General features: G+C 41.3%; 1 protein-coding gene across 1 annotated transcript in view; it reads right to left on the bottom strand.

Annotated features, from left to right (window-relative positions):
- The window catches only part of LOC133535390 (receptor-type tyrosine-protein phosphatase gamma-like), a 470092-nt gene that overhangs the window by 141006 nt on the left and 305323 nt on the right, over nucleotides 1–23763 (bottom strand). Inside the window, exon 4 of the mRNA XM_061875204.1 lies at nucleotides 18669–18817. Coding sequence (XP_061731188.1) covers nucleotides 18669–18817 — 149 coding nt within the window. The remainder of the gene's footprint in view (nucleotides 1–18668; nucleotides 18818–23763) is intronic.

A 23763-nucleotide genomic window follows, 5' to 3' on the forward strand; every position in this document is an offset into this window, starting at 1 on the left:
TCCTCTAAAACAACGTTCAAACCCTCTATCAGCAGATTACATACACACTGCATATGTAGTAACAGACACATTCGTAACAATATGTAATATGTACAATATTTACCGTAGTTTGGTCATTTTAAGCATTAGAGGAACTTCTGTCCTGGGTGCATTGATTTCAGTGCCCACAGCAACGCACTTCCTACTACTGGAAACAAACACCTGTGTGTTTTAATCCTGGCAGACTTCATAATATTTTTGGACAAATGAAGATTCACAATGTTGTTTTTTTTAACCTGAATATATGGAGGATGAACTGCTGATTATAGAAGCGGGCACAGAGAGAGGGTGCAACGTTGGAGCAGATGGCAGCCGAGAGAGTCAGGACTGACATTTCTTGACACTTTTAATTTTATTTTTTTGCTGCAGCTGTTACATATACTGTAATATTGTTCATGGTAATTGGGATTTGTTATGAATTGTATATATTACATAAAAATACAATATCATATAATAATATATTAGTATATATTATATACTGTATATATATATATGATATGTAAATATTACATACATGTTATATTTTATGGTGCTACTACGCTAGCACGTGCACACATACGGCCCTATGGGTGCTTGAGCCCCTGCCCTTTTTTGCCTCGTCTTAAAAAGTGCCCTCTGCCTGTGTGTGTGTTTTTTTTTTTTTTTTCTTTAAACAACATTCATAAATTCCTGTTAGGAATGTAAAAAAACAAAACAAAACAAAAAAACAGCGGTACACAAACTCCACGTTTTCTTGTAATATCGGGTTGTTTGAGCCTGCGCTTCCGCCAGAGAGAGCGAGAGAGGGCGAGTGAGTGAGTGATAGAGAGGATTGAGAGCCAACTGCGGCCTGAGGAGACGAGACAGTGGAGCAACTTGAACCTGTGAGTTATGGTCTAGTCGCCGTCAACTTATTCAGCATCTAAAGGGGTAATATTTCAGAAAAAAGCTGTATTATTCTATTATTCAATGTGTCAGGTTCTGTTTTTGCCGGACGTCGGAGCAGGGCGCATCAATTGAGCACGGCACATCAATTCCGCACAGAGCAGAGCGGATCGTGCGGGACAGGAAGTAGTGTACAAAATACAAAATAAAACACCGGGTTGATTTTCAAAATAAAATGCACTGTGTTTACGGCGGATCACATTTCTCTCACAGTAGAGGTTTAGATATAAAGTTGTATTGCGTTTCAGTTGTTTAGTCTGAGCATTAAGTGAGAAAGACCATAAGTTACAACTTGGTGTTTTCATCAAGTTGAGGGAAGAAGGACAGATTTTCACATTGAAGTTTTTTCCATTTGGGTGTTTTTTTATTTATTTTTTTCGAAGTTCATGTTGCACAGTTCAATGTTCAATATTAAAGTGCTTATCTTTAACAATAAATAGCCTAATAATAAACCAGTGTTTTGTTGCTTTTCATGTCTTCCAAGCCTATGATAATGTGAATTAACTCATTATGACAATAATTTGTTAACACAAAAGAAATGGCAATCAGTTTTACCTACAAAGGACACACAGCTAAGTAGTTAGCTTCCTATTAGCAAATTTAATTTTACATTGATTTCCATATTGTGTAAAGGACCAAATAAAAATGTCCTGCCCTTTTCTGACTTTGAGCCCCAGCCCCTCTATAGTCATGTGCACGTCCCTGCTACTATGATACATTTTTAGTCTACTTAATACCTGCATTATCCTTTCCAACTTTACCCTTTCCATCTTTTGAAACTGAGCTACTGTGTGGAACCATTTCCCTTGTAGATCAATAAAATTTGTCTAAGTCCAAGTCCAAATCTTAATGTGGACCTTGGAGCCCGATACGCCGACAGAAATGGGAGTGCATAACCAAAACCAACTGCAAAAAAAACCCGTCCCTGGCCAGCTAAACCAAATGGTTAACTGTCCATCAAGTGAATCACTATAATACTGATCGTGATACATGCAGCACATCATGCTTGTTATCACAACTACATACAATGTTGAGACAGCTGTGTACAAACAAAATATGAAATGTGGGCTAATACTTTACAGATACTGTAATATGATTGTTCATGTTTTTCAGGCACAACAGATTGGTGTCCTGTCGCATTGTGTTGTGCATTACAAACTCAAAAGCCATTCAGCTGCTGACGCAAAAGCGTGCTTTCGGCTAAATGGCATGTCGTCACAAGGAGATGTATTACTACGCTAGAAAAACATTACCTCAATGTTTTCTCTTATAACAACAATGTAGCTTCAGCTTGGTTATTTTACAGGTTATGGAAGATAAAATAAGTATTGTTGCCGATTTAATAAAGATGAATAGACACAAGATGCGCATACAACTTGTTGCGAATAATTATCGCAGTCAAAGCCGCCCACGTAGCGTATACTAATGCAGTGGTTCTCAAATGGTGGTACGCGTACCCCTGGGAGTAGTTGAAGGTATGCCAAGGGGTACGTGAAATTTTTTTTAAATATTCTAAAAATAGCAACAATATACATATATTTATTGAATAAAACTTCAACAAAATATGAATGTAAGTTCATAAACTGTGAAAATAAATGCAACAATGCAATATTCAGTGTTGACAGATAGATTTTTTGTGGACATGTTCCATAAATATTGATGTTAAAGATTTATTTCTTTGTGAAGAAATGTTTAGAATTAAGTTCATGAATGTGAGTGTGAATATTGTCTGTCTATCTGTGTTGGCCCTGCGATGAGGTGGCGACTTGTCCAGGGTGTACCCCGCCTTTCGCCCGATTGTAACTGAGATAGGCGCCAGCGCCCCCCGCGACCCCAAAGGGAATAAGCGGTAGGAAATGGATGGATGGAAGTTCATGAATCCAGATGGATCTCTATTACAATCCCCAAAGAGGGCACTTTAAGTCAATGATTACTTCTATGTGTAGAAATCTTTATTTATAATTGAATCACTTGTTTATTTTTCAACAAGTTTTTAGTTATTTTTGTATCTTTTTTCAAATAGTTCAAGAAAGACAACTACAAATGAACAACATTTTGCACTGTTATACAATTTAATAAATCAGAAACTGATGACATAGTGCTGCATTTTACTTCTTTACCTCTTTTTTTCGACAAAAAATGCTTTGCTTTGATTTGGGGGTACTTGAATTAATAAAATGTTCACAGGGGGTACATCACTGAAAAAAGGTTGACAACCACTGTACTAATGCATGTGTGTTTTATCTTTAACAATGTGTGTTTTACCCGCTACATGTCTTATTTGTGTACTTCTAGCCTAATTGTTATTGTTTTCAGTATTCACTAATGATTGTATTTGTCTTAAAGCACAGATCAAAATTGGAAACCATAAATCATGTAATATTTAATACAATGCAAATAAAGCTTTATATTCTTTTCTAACCTGATCCTGGATTATGACAGACCATATGTACTATGTAAAATAATGCTGGAAAAGTTACCGATTTAATATTCATTCATCGTTGGTTACTTGACTTATCAAATATCAGCCCTGGCGTGGACAAGGTAACACTTGTGAGCAGTAGAGAATGTGTAGTGATTTTTTGCCCAGTACATATTTGGCTTTGTTCATTAATGAATCATTGTTGCCACTTTATTTTGACTATTTGTGTATGACATTTTCCAGTTCGTTTTATCAGTTATTATCACACCCTAAAACATGGGTTTATTTTATTCTTTCAATGTCTACTACATCTTTTTGTATTTGACCTTGTCTTCTACTGTTACCGAGTAGCATTGCTTTAGTTTAGCTGAGATTCTCTTTAATTTGTAGATTTATTTTCTTATTATTTGTATTAGCTTCTGTGTTCTCTTCACAGATGGTAACATTTCCATGCTGAAAGAGAAAAGAGTCAGTATAAAATGTACACACTTCATGTTTCAACAACCATTGTTTTCTGTCTTCTTCTCTCAACAATAGTGCAGAATAATATTTCATTGTTTCACATGCATTCATGAATATCTGATGGCGCACTACAAATACATTTGATATTCACCCTTGCTCACAAACACATCGTATTGTTATCACTCCTCATATGTGCTTTGGTCCGCCAGCGAATAAGAAGATGAATCAGTGTTGCCAACTTAGAAATCGGGATGTCACTGTATTAAAATTTCTTATCACGGTTATTGTGACCAAAATTATAGCAGTTATTTTTATCTATAGATAAACGTTATTTATATATCTCAAGACACATATTTTGTTGTTGTTGTTGTTTGTTACTAATATCAACATCTCAGTTGATTTTCATTACAAAATGTCTTTATCTCTATTTGTACATTTTAATAAAGGGAGGTATTCTCTATAAAGTTATGTACATTTATATGTACATGAACATGCTGTAATTGTACAGTTCCATTAAGAATTTGAGCAGAAAAATGTCATGTAGGGATTAACAATAAACAATAAAACATTAACAAAATGCTATGTCACGTGAATGTTTTTTAAAGTAATACCTTTGTGGCATGAAAAAAACTAAAGTAATGTAAAAAAAACATGGTGTTTACTTTTTGATATCAATATAAAACAATTGGGTTAATGAAGATTAAGTCTAATAAACAAGCTTTGTTCTTCTCTAACAACACCTCCTATTGGTTTAGTGCAGGGGTCGGGAACCTTTTTGGCTGAGAGAGCTAAGAATCCAAATATTTGAACATGTATTTACGTAAGAGCCATATAATATTTTTTTCAACACTGAACACAACTAAATGCGTGCATTTTTAGTAAGACCAACATTTCTAGAGTATAATAGGTCTCTTATTCTTTGTAATAACACTGTTATTCTGAAGCTAACTGTGAAGGGGGCGTGGCCTGCGGGCCTGCAGCGAAGCGGGGTGTTGCCAGGATCGGCCTCGAAATCAGCGACAGGTGTGTAGATGGCCCGCCTGGGCCTTGTTATCTAATCACCTGTCGCTCTGTTATAAGCAGCAGCCAGGAGGAGAGACGGGGTTGGCATTGGAGCAAGAGCGCGAGCGAGAACGAAAGAGGAAAAGACAATTGCTGGAAAGAAACTGAGAGAATTATTGAAAAATAAAACAATATTGTAACCCTGAAACAGGCTCTCATGTCGGTGCTTGGTGGTCTGAAAAACCCCCAGGAGGGCAAGCCCTACACTAACCAATAATAAATAAATAACTTCTTACCATTAACGCAACTTCTTGAACTGGTGCAGTTGAAAAACGAATGGATGGATTAAAAATGCAAGAGAATGTTTTATATTTTGAACTTTTTTTTTAATACTGTGATTACATGTGGAATTATTCATTACTTATCGTGTTACGCAATGTCAGCTCAGATTTATCCGAGAGCCAGATGCAGTCATCAAAAGAGCCACATCTGACTCTAGAGCCATAGGTTCCCTTCCCCTGGTTAAGTGCAACTGTTTGGCCAACAAAAATAAACATGAGTGATACCTGTGAATACACAATCTTCACAGCCTGCCTTCAGTTCGTTGAGATGACAAAACATTATAACTAGTATTTATGTTATTTGAACACTCATACAATTTGCAGTTCAATAAAGGACGAGTGATCATCCCAGTAAACAAACTAAAGACTTTATAAACAAGTTGTGGCAACAGTGCCGACACATCGCCTGCAACATCTTTCCTCACGTCATTAACTCTTAGTCATATTGATGGACGATGTATTGAGAAAATAAAAGCAACGTCAAATAGTTTTCTTCTTCGCTGTATACTGTTAGTGTGGAACAGATGAGTCTATCTCGAATATCTAAAAACACCAGTGTGCTCCTAAACGCGGGCCGAAGCTCCACGGAAATGAAGCGAGGGAAAATGAAGTTGAACCAAGCGCTTGGCTCTGTTTACTCCGAGGGGAAATCTCCAGAGCAAAGTCTGTGTGGTTTATTTATATATAATATATAATTATTATATAATCCATCCATACATTTTCTACCGCTTATTCCATTTTGGGGTCGCGGGGGATGTTGGTGCCTATCTCAGCTACAATCAGGCGGAAGGCGGCGTACACCCTGGACAAGTCGCCACCTCATCGCAGATTATTATATAATATATATAATAATGTGTTAATTCCACGACTGTATATATCGGTATCGGTTGATATTGGTATCGTTAAAAAAGGCCATTATCGGACATCTCTAGCTGTTAGGGTTACTCTTGTTTGGAAACTCTTGACTTGTATTATGGATGAACAGTGAGTGCTGCTGTAAGCCCTCATACACACGTTCTTCAAGCACGCACGCACGCACGCACACACACACACACACACACACACACACACACACACACACACACACACACACACACACACACACACACACACACACACACACACACACACACACAGTATTCTCAACACTTTTAACCTCACACACACTCTCATCATACACTCACTATCCTCACACACATTTTCCTCATCTGTGCTTCCCCTTTTTGAAAGATTTAGCTGATTGCTGTCTTTCTGGAACGTGTTTAAGTACATCCACATGGCAGACATGTTGCCTCCATTCCATACCTTCGCATGTTTCTTTTGCTGCCCTTCTGGTGATAAAAGTTTTTCAGCTGACAGCCAAAATTTCAGCACCAGTAATAAATATCGTTGTCCTTTTATTCTTATTTGAGTGGTAAAATATGAGTAGTCAGGGTTCAATCCCAGGCTCGGGATCTTTCTGTGTGGAGTTTGCATGTTCTCCCCGTGACTGCGTGGGTTCTCTCCGGGTACTCCTGCTTCCTTCCACTTCCAAAAACATGCACTGTGTTGGCCCTGCCATGAGGTGGCGACTTGTCCAGGGTGTACGCCGCCTTCATCCCAATTGTAGCTGAGATAGGCACCTGCGTCCCCCACGACCCCAAAGGGAATAAGCGGTAGAAAATGGATGGATGGATGTTTACATTTGTAAAGTTATTTAAATAATTTAAGCAAAATGGAGAGCTTTACTTCCTGTTTATTTGATATCATGTGAGTTTACATCCTGTTGTAGACACGAGCATGTGTAAATATTCATATTTATTACTGTGTTGCAAGAGAGCACAACCTGTACACTCAATGTACACAATGACATATCTTTGTTGTTCACACAGTAATGTGCTTGTACTAGGGCTGTCAAGTGACTAGTTTTCAAATCAGATTAATCACACTTCAAATATGTGATTAATCATGATTGATCACAGGTTACTATTTTGTAACATTTTCTTTAAAAATACCGTAATCTTTGGACACAAATGCAATTTTGTAGTTAGAATGTCACACGGCAACGTTTTTGTCTTGAACATAAATATTTCCTGCTTAACATGATAAAAATAAACCTATTTCTTTAACAGGGGTATGTCCCTCTTAACTTAGAACATAATAAATTCAAAGTGCAGCTTTACGATAGAGCAGTTCTCCAACTTTCACCACGGTGAACACTATTGTGACAAAAAGAGAGATGATATACCCATCCATCCATTTCCTACCGCTTATTCCATTTGGGTTCGCGGGGGGCGCTGATGCCTATCTCAGCTACAATCGTGTGGAAGGCGGTGTACACCCTGGACCAGTCGCTACCTCATCGCAGGGCCAACACAGATAGACAGACAACATTCACACTCACATTCACACACTAGGGCCAATTTAGTGTTGCCAATCAACCTATCCCCAGGTGCAAGTCTTTGGAAGTGGGAGGAAGCCTGAGTACCCAGAGGCATACTTGCCAACCCTCCCGGATTTTCCTGGAGACTCCCAAAATTCAGCGCCTCTCCCGAATACCTCCCGGGACAAATTTTCTCCCGAAAATCTCCCGAAATTCGGGCGGCGCAGGAGGCCGCGCCCCCCTAGCTCCATGAGGACCTGAGTGACGTGTCTGAGAGCGTGTCTGCCCAATGAATGACGTTATAACTGTAGAGTGATCGAGGGCGAGTTCTTGGTTTCTTATGTGGGTTTATTGTTAGGCAGTTTCATTAACGTCCTCTCAGCGAAGTAACAACACACAACAACAGCAGTCACATTTACGTCTAACACTCTATCGTAAGGCAGTTTGTCTGCCGTAAACAGCATGTGACACTCTTAAACAGGACAATACTGCCATCTACTGTACATGATGCACCACAACACCTCCAGGCAACTTCAACCCTTTCATCCTCCTACATTCACATCCCATCTCGCCGGATTGTAAATAACCTAATATAAATTATCGAATGTATTTCTAATGTATATACTTGTTCTTATGCTATCTGAACTCACTATGTTCTCTGCTGGCTGTACATATCCTACTAAGTCACACCTACACTGTTTCAATGTCAATTTCTCTGTTGATGCAATTGTTGATGACTGAAGTACTGATATCAACCAAAACTCCTCATCCCACACCCAGGATTGTAAATAATTCAATGTATATACTATGATGATTAACTTGTGTGGTAACTGTATTATGCTGATAGTATATATTTGTACCATGAATTGATTAACGTGGACCCCGACCAAACAAGTTGAAAAACTTATTCGGGTGTTACCATTTAGTGGTCAATTGTACGGAATATGTACTGTACTGTGCAATTTACTAATAACATTTTCAATCAATCATGTATTTGTGACAATAACATCTACTTTAGAAAGTGCAGTGCACAACTGCACACACAACAGCTGTAAATATACTACTCCCCTCTTAAACACCCCCCCACCACCACCACGCCTCCTGAAATCGGAAGTCTCAAGGTTGGCAAGTATGCCCGGAGGGAACCCACGCAGTCACATGGAAGACATGCAAACTCCACACAGAAAGATTGGGAAACCGGGATTGAACGCAGGACCTTTGTCTTGCGAGGCAGACGCACTAACCCCTCTTTCCACCGTGCTGCCAGAGGTGAGATATATGTTTCACTAATATGACTTGGCAACACTTCATTGTGCTTTTCTTATGAAGGACATCTCCTCTCAGTGAAATGATCATCTTTATCCTATGTTGTGTAATTTGTCAATAAAAAAAAGCATTGTGTGCTGTACCTCAGACCAACTACACTAAGTAACGAAAAAAACAAAACAGGGTCACACAATTTTGCGCTTATTGCAACAATAGAACACTTGTATATTGTCTTATATACACTTACTTTAGTTATCTGCTGCATTGACAAGATGCCTGCCTGGTGCCTGTTGGCGACTGTGGTGAAACTGCCGTGTCAAAACAGGCCTGTGACGTCACGATTTAACTTTTTATTTTACAGGGTGCACCAAGCCAGTAACATGAAAACAAAATAATCGGTTGTGTTGGCCACTTACATAAGAAATACACTGGACAAAGTGTGTACCTTGACAGCTCAATACGGACCGTGTACTTTTCTACTTTTGTGACTGAGGGAAGTCACGGCAGATACAAGGACAGCGCAAACTCCACAGATCTCCGGTAAGAGGCGACTTTTTAACACAATTTTCTCACCGAAACCTGCCGGTTGACAAGTGGTTGGGAACCATGTTCGCTTGACCGCTCTGATCCATAGTAAAGCTTCACCTCCGGGAATTTTCAACAAGGAATCACCGTGTGTTTGTGTGGCTAAAGGCTAAAGCTTCCCAACTCTATCTTTCTACCTTGACTTCTCCATTATTAATTGAACAAATTGCAAAAGATTCAGCAACACAGATGTCCAGAATACTGTGTAATTGTGCGATGAAGAGAGACAACTTTTAGCCGTAAGTGGTGCTGCGCTAATATTTCCTGAAAGTCCGTGACGTTACGCGCACGCGTCATCATTCCGTAACGTTTTCAACAAGAAAATCCGCGGAAAATTTAAAATTGCAATTTAGTAAACTAAAACGGCCGTATTGGCATGTGTTGCAATGTTAATATTTCATCATTGATAAATAAACTATCAGACTGCGTGGTCGGTAGTAGTGGGTTTCAGTAGGCCTTTAAACTTGATTTGCGCCGATGATAAGAAAGTTTGTCGTTGCAATACTAACTAATTACCTCAGTTTTATCTAACGTTCTACTGGGGTTTACTTTGAAGCGAAAGTGGCCGCAGAGCACATTGCTCCCTGGCTGGTGTGTGCAAGATCACTGCCTGTGCAATGCGTGCTGCCTTCAGACGCTGTCAAAACCAACACTTTGGATTAATCATCAATCATCTATGGCAATTAATCAATCATATGCGTGTTAATGTGTTAACATTGACAGCCCAAGTTTGTACACGTTTAGATTGTTGTACAGGTTTTTCTAATGGTGAAATACATTAATGTTGCTTGTATTCAAAATAATATATAAGTTAGCGAGTGATCCGCAACGCTAACTGCCAGCTAACATTCAGCAGCTTTTCCAGGAACTGATCAATATCGCCGTGCCATGAGTTTACCAAAGTGTGGCAATCAATCATTAGGGCTGGAAAATTATTTAACTTGATTTCGATTTCGGCTTCTTGCGGTTAAATAAATATTACAATTGAAAAAAAAAAACAATAAACATTGAATGGGCCGTGCACCATGCATGCAAATTCCTGAGCTTGTAATGGTGAAACGGATGAGTGAAAAAGGACTTTGTCTCCACATTTGTAAAGCTAAGTACAACGGTACACTTCCCTCCTTCACAATAACAGCGCTCTGCGCAAAATCCGGTCTGACTGTGTTATTATGGTTTGATTTAAATACCGGTCAAAATTACCCAAATATGTATTGCAACAATACATATGAGTATTTTTGCATTTATTTAACGAACATTTTACTAAAACGGTATTCGTTTCTCAAATATTTTGCACTCACTTTTGTCTCCAACATTGTTATTCCTCTCTCTGATGTTCCCCGATACAATTCCATGTGTCATGGCCAGCTATGCAAATAATACGATGACATCATTACAGTCCTGTGCTTGACTAAGTTCTACCGTATTTTTCGGGTTATAAGTCGCTCTGGCCGAAAATGCATAATAAAGAAGGAAAAAAACATATATATACGTCACACCGGAGTATAAGTCGCATTTTTGGGGGAAATTTATTTGATAAAATTTAAAACCAAGAATAGACATTTGAAAGGCAATTTAAAATAAATAAAGAATAATAAACAACAGGCTGAATAAGTGTACGTTGTATATGAGGCATAAATAACCAACTGAGAACATGCCTGGTATGTTAACGTAACATATTATGGTAAGAGTCATTCAAATAACTATAACATATAGAACATGCTATACGTTTACTAAACTATACGTCTTCCTCGATGTCGCTTCTAAACAACTCTGCCAACTCCAAAGGTATGCGCCGCTTCCTCTTGTGATTTTCTGCTGCATATTTCACTATGTCCAGCTTGTAATCTGCAATTCATGATTTCCTTTTCGGTGCCATTTTTGTTCAGCCCTTCTCAGTTTTTATAAGTTACCGCCAAGGATGAAATGATCCATTTTAATAAGTACGGCAGTTGCATATAGCAGTTAGCATTCCATGACCCACAATGCACTTCTGCCATAACCCTCCCCCGCTGAATTCTTTTTGGTTGACGTGTATGTGACGATTGCTGATATTTTCTTTGTCTCTTCCGCGAATGAGATAAATAATATTATTTGATATTGTGTAATCTGCAGTACATGATTTCCTTTTTGGTCCAATTTTTGTTCAGCCCTTTTCAGTTTTTATAAGTTACCGCCAACAATGAAATGATCCATTTTAATAGCTACGGCAGTAGCATATAGCAGTTAGCATTCCATGACCCACAATGCACTTCTGCCATGACCCTCCCCCGCCGAATTCTTTTTAGTTGACGTATGTGTGACGATTGCTGACGTGTGTGTGACGATTGCTGACATTTTCCTCGTCTTTTCCACGAATTACATTAATAATATTTGATATTTTATGGTAATGTGTTAATAATTTCACACATAAGTCCCTCCGGAGTATATGTCGCACCCCTGGCTAAACTATGAAAAAAACTGCAATATAGTCTGAAAAATACGGTAAATGTCAGCACGTTTCATACAAAACAAGCTCAACCTTTGCGTTCCAAAGTACACAAGAAAACGTTTGTGTTATTGACACACAACTTCGTAAACATCAGGCACATAAATGAAGGCAACATATGAGTTCCCGTATGAAATGCTCTCGTCTTTTGAGTACCTCCCATCACGCAAAAGAAAAACGCATCAGCTAAAAAGCTATGTTTAAAATTAAGTATCTAATTCATGATAATTTTTTAAAGCTTTTTGTATTTAACAGCTGCACATTCACTCATTTAGAAGCAGACGTTCAAAAAACGCTGCTCAAGAAACTAAATGGCATTGCAAGAAATGTATCTAATTATGAAGGATCAAACGCTGTGTGCAGTGCAGAGCAGCAGCAAGGACACGCAAGCACGCATCAGCAGACAAAAGGACAAACTGTAATAAGCATTGTTACATTATTATTATCTTTCTAGCAAGTGTCTCGCCAAAAACTCAAATATCAAATGAATGTGAATCATGGATATGAAAAACATGCAATTGTAAAAAAAAAAGAGACTTTTACTGTGTGCCTTCAACTAAAAGCATTTCAGAGTTAAATTCAATGCCCTTTTTAACCCTTTTTTCAACTCAAATGAAATGAACTCTGGAATTTTCCATTCAAGCGCAAGAATTTCTCAGTCAAGCACAAAACTCCATCAAGGTTGAACAAAGCTACTCATCATAAACATTGTCATCATCATCATCATCACTGAACTTCACTCTTTGCAGTTTTCCTAGTTGAGTAGTTTCATCATTCTCTACATGCATATTTCCCACCTGCAAGCTGCATTCACTTGAATGTGTGTCGGATTAAAGTACATTGAGGAAGGAGACCAAACTCCATTTAAAGGTGTGCACAATAAAAAGCAGCTTCTATTCCTCATGAAAAATGTATCAAAATGAGACTGAAGTCATTACGAAAACATTGCATAGTAATTCTGACAGTAATTGCGACCCCAGAGTTGTGCGCACAAAGGTATGCTTCTAAGAAATTCAAAACATTGCTTTTGATCAAAATTACTGTAATTGTTCAACAAAATGATTGTGCAGAGTGTAGATGCTCACCCCCTGCAAATTGATGTAAGTTTTATTCACAAAGAAATTAAATACATTTTGGAAAAAAAAAACCTGCCACAAAGTAGCTGAGACACAGAGCCATGTTTAGGGACATGAAGGCCAACTCAGTTTTAGGCAAGCTTGTCAATGATTGGTCAAAAATGTTCTCACGTGACTACAGGGCGCAAAGACTGATACTGTCACGAATTGGTATGTCAGACTCAGCCCTGTCATGGTTTATCTCTTATCTTACTGATAGGATGCAGTGCGTCTCCCATAACAGTGTGACCTCGGACTATGTTAAGGTAACGTGTGGAGTTCCCCAGGGTTCGGTCCTTGGCCCTGTACTCTTCAGCATCTACATGCTGCCGCTGGGTGACGTCATACGCAAATACGGTATTAGCTTTCACTGTTATGCTGATGACACCCAACTCTACATGCCCCTAAAGCTGACCAACACGCCGGACTGTAGTCAGTTGGAAGCGTGTCTTAATAAAATTAAACAATGGATGTCCGCTAACTTTTTGCAATTTAATGCCAAAAAAACGGAAATGCTGGTTATCGGTCCTGCTAGACACCGACCTCTATTTAATAATACAACTTTAACATTTGACAACCAAATAATAAAACAAGGTGACTCTGTAAAAAATCTGGGTATTATCTTCGACCCAACTCTCTCCTTTGAGTCACACATTAAAAGCGTTACTAAAACGGCCTTCTTTCATCTCCGTAATATCGCTAAGATTCGCTCCATTTTGTCCACTAAAGACGCCGAGATCATTATCCATGCGTTTGTTACGTCTCGTTTCGATTACTGTAAGGTATTATTTTCGGGTCTCCCCATGTCTAGCATTAAAAGATTACAGTTGGTACAAAATGCGGCTGCTAGACTTTTGACAAGAACAAGAAAGTTTGATCATATTACGCCTGTACTGGCTCACCTGCACTGGCTTCCTGTGCACTTAAGATGTGACTTTAAGGTTTTACTACTTACGTATAAAATACTACACGGTCTAGCTCCAGCCTATCTTGCCAATTGTATTGTACCGTATGTCCCGGCAAGAAATCTGCGTTCAAAAGACTCCGGCTTATTAGTGATTCCTAGAGCCCAAAAAAAGTCTGCGGGCTATAGAGCGTTTTCCGTTCGGGCTCCAGTACTCTGGAATGCCCTCCCGGTAACAGTTCGAGATGCTACCTCAGTAGAAACATTTAAGTCTCACCTTAAAACTCATCTGTATACTCTAGCCTTTAAATAGACCTCCTTTTTAGACCAGTTGATCTGCCGCTTCTTTTCTTTCTCCTATGTCCCCCCCTCCCTTGTGGAGGGGGTCCGGTCCGATGACCATGGATGAAGTACTGGCTGTCCAGAGTCGAGACCCAGGATGGACCGCTCGTCGGGACCCAGGATGGACCGCTCGCCTGTATCGGTTGGGGACATCTCTACGCTGCTGATCCGCCTCCACTTGAGATGGTTTCCTGTGGACGGGACTCTGGCTGCTGTCTTGGATCCGCTTGAACTGAACTCTCGCGGCTGTGTTGGAGCCACTATGGATTGAACTTTCACAGTATCATGTTAGACCCGCTCGACATCCATTGCTTTCGGTCCCCTAAAGGGGGGGGGTTGCCCACATCTGAGGTCCTCTCCAAGGTTTCTCATAGTCAGCATTGTCACTGGCGTCCCACTGGATGTGAATTCTCCCTGCCCACTGGATGTGAGTTTTCCTTGCCCTTTTGTGGGTTCTTCCGAGGATGTTGTAGTCGTAATGATTTGTGCAGTCCTTTGAGACATTTGTGATTTGGGGCTATATAAATAAACATTGATTGATTGATTGATTGATACTAACTTTGAGCTGATGCTTTGTGTTTGGCATGTTTTCGTTAGTTTTTTGGCATGTAAAAATGTCCTGTTGTGCAGCATAGGGCTGCTCCACCCGTGAAAATAGTGAATAGCTTTTACATCGCTTTCCCCACAACCCGAAAACAAGACAAGTGAAAGTTTGCCATATAGAGAGCAACCAACTACAGTGTCTTTTGCGAAGTAAACACACAACACAAGGTCTGTGTTTTGTTCAAGACAAAACACACAGAGGCTAAGAGGAAATTAATATATTTATGAAATGGTTTGACAAAAACAGACTATCTTTGAATATCAGTAAAACAAAACAAAAATGCAACACGGTAGCAGCAGAAGAGAATTAACTATGAACAAAACACCTTCGAGGCGTCCACACTGTAGAATAACTCAAATTAACACCATTAAGAATGTTTAAGAGATATATATATATATATATATATATATATATATATATATATAAATAAAACAATCAATCAATCAATCAATGTTTATTTATATAGCCCTAAATCACAAATGTCTCAATGGACTGTACAAACCACTACGACTACGACATCCTCGGAAGAACCCACAAAAGGGCAAGGAGAGCTACTCACACCCAGTGGGCAAGGAAAACTCACACCCAGCGGGACGCCAGTGACAATGATGACTATGAGAACCTTGGAGAGGACCTCATATGTGGGCAACCCCCCCCCCTAGGGGACCGAAAGCAATGGATGTCGAGCGGGTCTATCATGATACTGTGAAAATTCAATCCATGGTGGCTCCAACACAGCCGCGAGAGTTCAGTACAAGCGGATCCAAGACAGCAGCGAGAATCCCGTCCACAGGAAACCATCCCACCCTATATTAGGGGGTGTAACGGTACGTGAATTTGTATTGAACCGTTTCGATACGGGGGTTTCGGTTCGGTGCGGAGGTGAACCGAACGAGTTTCCACACAGACATATTAAGTAGCGTAAACCAGTGGTCCCCAACCACCGAGCCAGGCCGCGGCTCGATTGTTACTGGGCCGCAGAATAATTTTTTCAATTTTTTTTTTTATTATTAAATCAACATAAAAAACACAAGACGCCCTTACAATTAGTGCACCAACCCAAAAAACCCTCAATTTTTCCTGACAAAAACCTCCCTTTTTCATGGCAAAGGAAAAAATAAATAAATAAATAATATACATATATATATATACATAAAGTACATATACATATATACATAAATACATATACATACCGTATTTCCTTGAATTGCCGCCGGGTATATAGTATGCGCCTGCCTTGAATTACTGCCGGGTCAAACTCGCTTCGCAAAATTATTAGCGCATGATTAGTATTACCACCGGGTCAAACTCGTGATGTCACGAATGACACTTCCCCTGTCATCATTTTCAAAATGGAGGAGGGTGATTTCAATACCTGTAATTTGAAATCGCATAAAGAGAAGAAGATTAAGAGCTATTGAGTAGGATTTAAGGTGCAAGCTATTGAATACCGGTATGCCAAAAAGAAAAGTAAGCAGGTAGGTTTTATTAATATACCGTAGCTGCGTGTGTTAAATATGAGTCATTAAATTACTCCCGAATATTGGTGGTAGAGGGCGCTAGTGATCCTTCTTGCGACTACTCGGCTGCAGAAGAAGTGACAACGAGTGACGTGATATGTGCTGCATGGATTATGAAGCGGGCGGTGCACGACGGACCTTTTTTGGATGGAACATCACCACTCCTATGCTGGCTAAGTAAACAACCGGGCTGAAATAAAGCATGTTCCATTCCTGAATACCCAGTGTATTATTTATACAGTAACACTTCATGGTGGCAGCGGTGGGATAAAGAGATCACCCACGGAGCAGAACGGGAGGGGGAGTTGAACAAGGGTAATTCTGTCGTCGCCCGCACGCGAGGAGTCGAGCTAACTGATAGCAGCAGTCTGAAAGCAGTTTTCTAAACTGGACTTTCAATCAAAGCGAGAGGTAATAAAAGAAGATCCCCATCGAGACGGAGAGACTTTTAAAATTGAAGAAAGATAAGGAAGACTTCTATAAACAAGTTTGATGCTTTTGATCAGAAGGAGCTGGCATGGACTTCATTTATAAGTAAAAGTATGAACATAATAACGTTTTTTTTAATTAAATGTGCTTTTAATGGTATAAATATGTATTTGTGTATATATATGTATATATATATACATATATATATATATATATATATATATATATATATATATATATATATATACATATATATATATATATATATATATACATATACATACATATATATATATATATATATATATACATATACATATATATATATATATATATATATATATATATATATATATATACATATATATATATATATATATATATATATATATATACATATACATATATATATATATATATATACATATACATATACATATATATATATATATATATATATATATATATATATATATATATATATATATATATATATATATATATAGGGCTTCACGGTGGCAGAGGGGTTAGTGTGTCTGCGTCACAATACGAAGGTCCTGCAATCCTGGGTTCAAATCCAGGCTCGGGATATTTCTGTGTGGAGTTTGCATGTTCTCCCCGTGAATGCGTGGGTTCCCTCCGGGTACTCCGGCTTCCTCCCACCTCCAAAGACAAGCACCTGGGGATAGGTTGATTGGCAACACTAAATTGGCCCTAATGTGAGTGTGAATGTTGTCTGTCTATCTGTGTTGGCCCTGCGATGAGATGGCGACTTGTCCAGGGTGTACCCCGCCTTCCGCCCGATTGTAGCTGAGATCGGCGCCAGCGCCCCCCGCGACCCCAAAAGGGAATAAGCGGTAGGAAATGGATGGATGGATATATATATATATATATATATGTGTAAATATATATAGAAATATATATATATATATATGTAAATATATATAGAAATATATATATATATATATACACACATATAAATATATTTATATATACAAATACATATTTATGCACATAAATATACACACATATATACACTATATATATATATATATATATATATATATATATATATATATATATATATATATATATATATATATATATATATATATAAGGGACGGCGTGGCGAAGTGGGGAGAGTGGCCATGCCAGCAATGTGAAGGTTTCTGGTTCAATCCCCACCTTCTACCATCCTAGTCACGTCCGTCGTGTCCTTGAGCAAGACACTTCACCCTTGCTCCTGATGGGTCCTGGTTAGCGCCTTGTGTGGCAGCTCCCGCCATCAGTGAGTGAATGTGTGTGTGAATGGGTGAATGTGGAAATAGTGTCAAAGCGTTTTGAGTTCCTAAATAAGGTAGAAAAGCGCTATACAAGTACATCCCATTTACCATTATATATATATATATATATATATATATATATATATATATATATATATATATATATATATATAGAGTATAAACATATATATATATATATAGTATAAACATATATATATATATATATATATATATATATATAGTATAAACATATATATATATATATATATATATATATAGTATATACATATATATCTATACATCTATATATGTATGTATGTATATATATATATATATATACACATATACATATATTGTATATACATAAATATATACTGTAGATGTGTATATACATACATATATGCATATATGTATATACACATATACTGTATACGTCTATATGTATACACACACACACACACACACACACACACACACACACACACACACACACACACACACACACACACACACACAAACAAACACGCACACACAATTTAGTCATGTTTGTCATGGCCAGTATGTTGCCAATATGTCTGACCTCCACAGGAAACCTTCTGCCGTTGACGCTGTGCTCTGAGCCGGCTGATGCATTACTTTGCCCCCAGTGGAACTCAATCTTCTCCGCCTTAAAGCGGCCTGGAAGCCCAGCGCCTCGGACAAAGTAGTCATTCTTCAGGAGTACAGCAACTGGAGACACAAAAGGGACGTGACCAGCAAATGTTAAAATTGTCTAGAAGATGAAAGTGTGACTGTAGAAGTACACTTTTAAGTATCAGTTTCTCAGCTGTAGTTGGTTGTAATACACTATTCTACCACAGGAGGCAGTAATGTCAGAATCGTGTATAGAGAGAGTATGGACAACTCGGATTCAAACAATCTCCTTAATGATTGGCCAAAAACTACAGGCACCATGTTCCACACAAGTCTGGAGCTGTGAATGGAAAGTCAAGGTTAGTCGGGAAGGCTGGATACCAATGAACAGTTTCTCTGTGTGAGGTAAGCAAGCATTCCTACAAATGGGAAACTTGGTATATCTCACTCTCATTAACAGTGAATTAATACTTTGCTTCAAAATTGCACCCTTTTTGCACTTGTCACCATTTATCCTAACTAATCTACTGTGTTTTCCAGACTATAGAGCGTACTAAATTTTAGAAGAAAAAATAATATTTGTTTTATGTATTGGCCGCACCAAACTAAGCCGCAGATATAGACATGGCGAAATGAGTTATTTACACAGTATCCATCCATCCATCATCTTCCGCTTATCCGAGGTCGGGTCGCGGGGGCAACAGCCTAAGCAGGGAAACCCAGACTTCCCTCTCCCCAGCCACTTCGTCTAGCTCTTCCCGGGGGATCCCGAGGCGTTCCCAGGCCAGCCGGGAGACATAGTCTTCCCAACGTGTCCTGGGTCTTCCCCGTGGCCTCCTACCGGTTGGACGTGCCCTAAACACCTCCCTAGGGAGGCGTTCGGGTGGCCTCCTGACCAGATGCCCGAACCACCTCATCTGGCTCCTCTCGATGTGAAGGAGCAGCGGCTTTACTTTGAGTTCCTCCCGGATGGCAGAGCTTCTCACCCTATCTCTAAGGGAGAGCCCCGCCACACGGCGGAGGAAACTCATTTCGGCCGCTTGTACCCGTGATCTTATCCTTTCGGTCATGACCCAAAGCTCATGACCATAGGTGAGGATGGGAACGTAGATCGACCGGTAAATTGAGAGCTTTGCCTTCCGGCTCAGCTCCTTCTTCACCACAACGGACCGGTACAACTTCCGCATTACTGAAGACGCCGCACCGATCCGCCTGTCGATCTCACGATCCACTCTTCCCTCACTCGTGAACAAGACTCCTAGGTACTTGAACTCCTCCACTTGGGGCAGGGTCTCCTCCCCAACCCGGAGATGGCACTCCACCCTTTTCCGGGCGAGAACCATGGACTCGGACTTGGAGGTGCTGATTCTCATTCCGGTCGCTTCACACTCGGCTGCGAACCGATCCAGCGAGAGCTGAAGATCCCGGTCAGATGAAGCCATCAGGACCACATCATCTGCAAAAAGCAGAGACCTAATCCTGCGGTTACCAAACCTGAACCCCTCAACGCCTTGACTGCGCCTAGAAATTCTGTCCATAAAAGTTATGAACAGAATCGGTGACAAAGGACAGCCTTGGCGGAGTCCAACCCTCACTGGAAATGTGTTCGACTTACTGCCGGCAATGCGGACCAAGCTCTGGCACTGATCGTACAGGGAACGGACCGCCACAATAAGAGAGTCCGATACCCCATACTCTCTGAGCACTCCCCACAGGACTTCCCGAGGGACACGGTCGAATGCCTTCTCCAAGTCCACAAAGCACATGTAGACTGGTTCGGCAAACTCCCATGCACCCTCAAGAACCCTGCCGAGAGTATAGAGCTGGTCCACAGTTCCACGACCAGGACGAAAACCACACTGTTCCTCCTGAATCCGAGGTTCGACTATCCGACGTAGCCTCCTTTCCAGTACACCTGAATAAACCTTACCGGGAAGGCTGAGGAGTGTGATCCCACGATAGTTGGAACACACCCTCCGGTCCCCCTTCTTAAAGAGAGGAACCACCACCCCGGTCTGCCAATCCAGAGGTACCGCCCCCGATGTCCACGCGATGCTGCAAAGTCTTGTCAACCAAGACAGCCCCACAGCATCCAGAGCCTTAAGGAACTCCGGGCGGGTCTCGTCCACCCCTGGGGCCTTGCCACCGAGGAGCTTTTTAACTACCTCAGCGACCTCAGCCCCAGAAATAGGTGAGTCCACCACAGATTCCCCAGGCATTGCTTCCTCATAGGAAGACGTGTTGGTGGGATTGAGGAGGTCTTCGAAGTATTCCTTCCACCTATCCACAACATCCGCAGTCGAGGTCAGCAGAACACCATCCGCACCATACACGGTGTTGATAGTGCACTGTTCCCCTTCCTGAGGCGGCGGACAGTGGTCCAGAATCGCTTCGAAGCCGTCCGGAAGTCGTTTTCCATGACTTCCCCGAACTCTTCCCATGTCCGAGTTTTTGCCTCCGCGACCGCTGAAGCTGCACTCCGCTTGGCCTGTCGGTACCTGTCCACTGCCTCCGGAGTCCTATGAGCCAAAAGGACCCGATAGGACTCCTTCTTCAGCTTGACGGTGTCCGCTGGTGTCCACCAAGGGGTTTTAGGATTGCCGCCCCGACAGGCACCAACTACCTTGCGGCCACAGCTCCGATCTGCCGCCTCAACAATAGAGGTGCGGAACATGGTCCACTCGGACTCAATGTCCAGCACCTCCCTCGTGACATGTTCAAAGTTCTTCCGGAGGTGGGAATTGAAACTTTGTCTGACAGGAGACTCTGCCAGACGTTCCCAGCAGACCCTCACAATGCGTTTGGGCCTCCCAGGTCTGTCCGGCATCCTCCCCCACCATCGCAGCCAACTCACCACCAGGTGGTGATCGGTAGAAAGCTCCGCCCCTCTCTTTACCCGAGTGTCCATAACATGAGGCCGCAAATCCGATGACACAACTACAAAGTCGATCATGGAACTGCGGCCCAGGGTGTCCTGGTGCCAAGTGCACATATGGACACCCTTATGTTTGAACATGGTGTTTGTTATGGACAAACTGTGACGAGCACAAAAGTCCAATAACAAAACACCACTCAGGTTCAGATCCGGGCGGCCATTCTTCCCAATCACGCCTCTCCAGGTTTCACTGTCGTTGCCAACGTGAGCGTTGAAGTCTCCCAGTAGGACAAGGGAATCACCCGGGGGAGCACTTTCCAGTACTCCCTCGAGCGTTCCCAAAAAGGGTGGGTACTCTGAACTGCTGTTTGGTGCATAAGCACAAACAACAGTCAGGACCCGTCCCCCCACCCGAAAGCGGAGGGAGGCTACCCTTTCGTCCACCGGGTTGAACTCCAACGTACAGGCTTTGAGCCGGGGGGAAACAAGAATTGCCACCCCAGCCCGTCGCCTCTCACTGCCGGCAACGCCAGAGTGGAAGAGGGTCCAATCCCTCTCGAGAGAAGTGGTTCCAGAGCCCTTGCTGTGCGTCGAAGTGAGTCCAACTATATCCAGCCGGAATTTCTCGACTTCGCGCACTAGCTCAGGCTCTTTCCCCCCCAGTGACGTGACGTTCCACGTCCCAAGAGCTAGCTTCTGTAGCCGAGGATCGGACCGCCAAGTGCCCTGCCTTCGGCTGTCGCCCAGCTCACAATGCACCCGACCTCTATGGCCCCTGCTATGGGTGGTGAGCCCATTGGAGGGGTGACCCACGTTGCCTCTTCGGGCTGTGCCCGGCCGGGCCCCATGGGAACAGGCCCGGCCACCAGGCGCTCGCCATCGTGCCCCACCTCCGGGCCTGGCTCCAGAGGGGGGCCCCGGTGACCCGCGTCCGGGCGAGGGAAATCTGGGTCCATGATGTTTCTTCTTCATAAAGGTCTTCGAGCTGCTCTTTGTCTGATCCCTCACCTAGAACCTGTTTGCTTTGGGAGACCCTACCAGGGGGCTTTATGCCCCCGGACAACATAGCTCCTAGGATCATTGGGACACGCAAACTCCTCTACCACGATAAGGTTGCAGCTCAGAGAGGAGTATTTACACAGTAAGATTCTATAAATGTTTATTTACACACCTAATTGTTTCCAAACGGGAGCGTATTGGGAGTGTGTTCTACAGCGGGCTGGTCACAAACACTGCATGAATGTGTACAGCAGAGTGCATCAAATTCGGCCGCAAAATTGCTGAAAATTATGAGCTGGAGTATGCTTAGAACTATAATTAGACTTATTATATTCTGATGCTGATTTTGGTTTATTTCGTCAAGAAAACTAACATCAGAGCGACTCAAATGCATGCATCCGGGAACAGACGCACACGTCCTTGGTGTGCAACATGGCGTGAGGTAAATGTATATGTCGTCAGTTCCTTCCTTTGCAATTTATGTGATTATTATTTATTTTGTAATCAGTCTGACATAGGGCTAACACACACACGTTTTGCTAATTCATTATTATTTTGGCGAATCAATTTTTTGATTAAAAATATTGAACAACTATTACTGAAATTATCGATATTAGTATTATTATTAGGGTCCGCCCTGCTTATGGCAAAGGACTCCACAGGAGTCCTTTGCCATAGGCAAGGACCCTATTGAATCTGGTCCGTTTTATTATTAGGGTCCGCCCTGCAATGGCAAAGGACATCCATGTCCTTTGCCATGCAAGGACCCTATTGAATCTGTAGCGTTTTATTAGGGTCCGCCCTGCAATGGCAAAGGACATCCATGTCCTTTGCCATGCAAGGACCCTATTGAATCTGCTGCGTTTTATTATTATTAGGGTCCGCCCTGCAATGGCAAAGGACATCCATGTCCTTTGCCATGCAAGGACCCTATTGAATCTGTAGCGTTTTATTAGGGTCCGCCCTGCCAGCAAAGGACTCCATGTCCTTTGCCATGGCAAGGACCCTATTGAATCTGTAAGGTTTCTTATTATTATTAGGGTCCGCCCTGCAATGGCAAAGGACATCCATGTCCTTTGCCATGCAAGGACCCTATTGAATCTGCTGCGTTTTATTATTATTCTTATTATTATTCTTTCTTTCTTCCGCACCGATACTCGCCTATGCG

This window comes from Nerophis ophidion, linkage group LG16 (genome assembly GCF_033978795.1).
Source record: "Nerophis ophidion isolate RoL-2023_Sa linkage group LG16, RoL_Noph_v1.0, whole genome shotgun sequence".
NCBI classification, from domain to species: domain Eukaryota; kingdom Metazoa; phylum Chordata; class Actinopteri; order Syngnathiformes; family Syngnathidae; genus Nerophis; species Nerophis ophidion.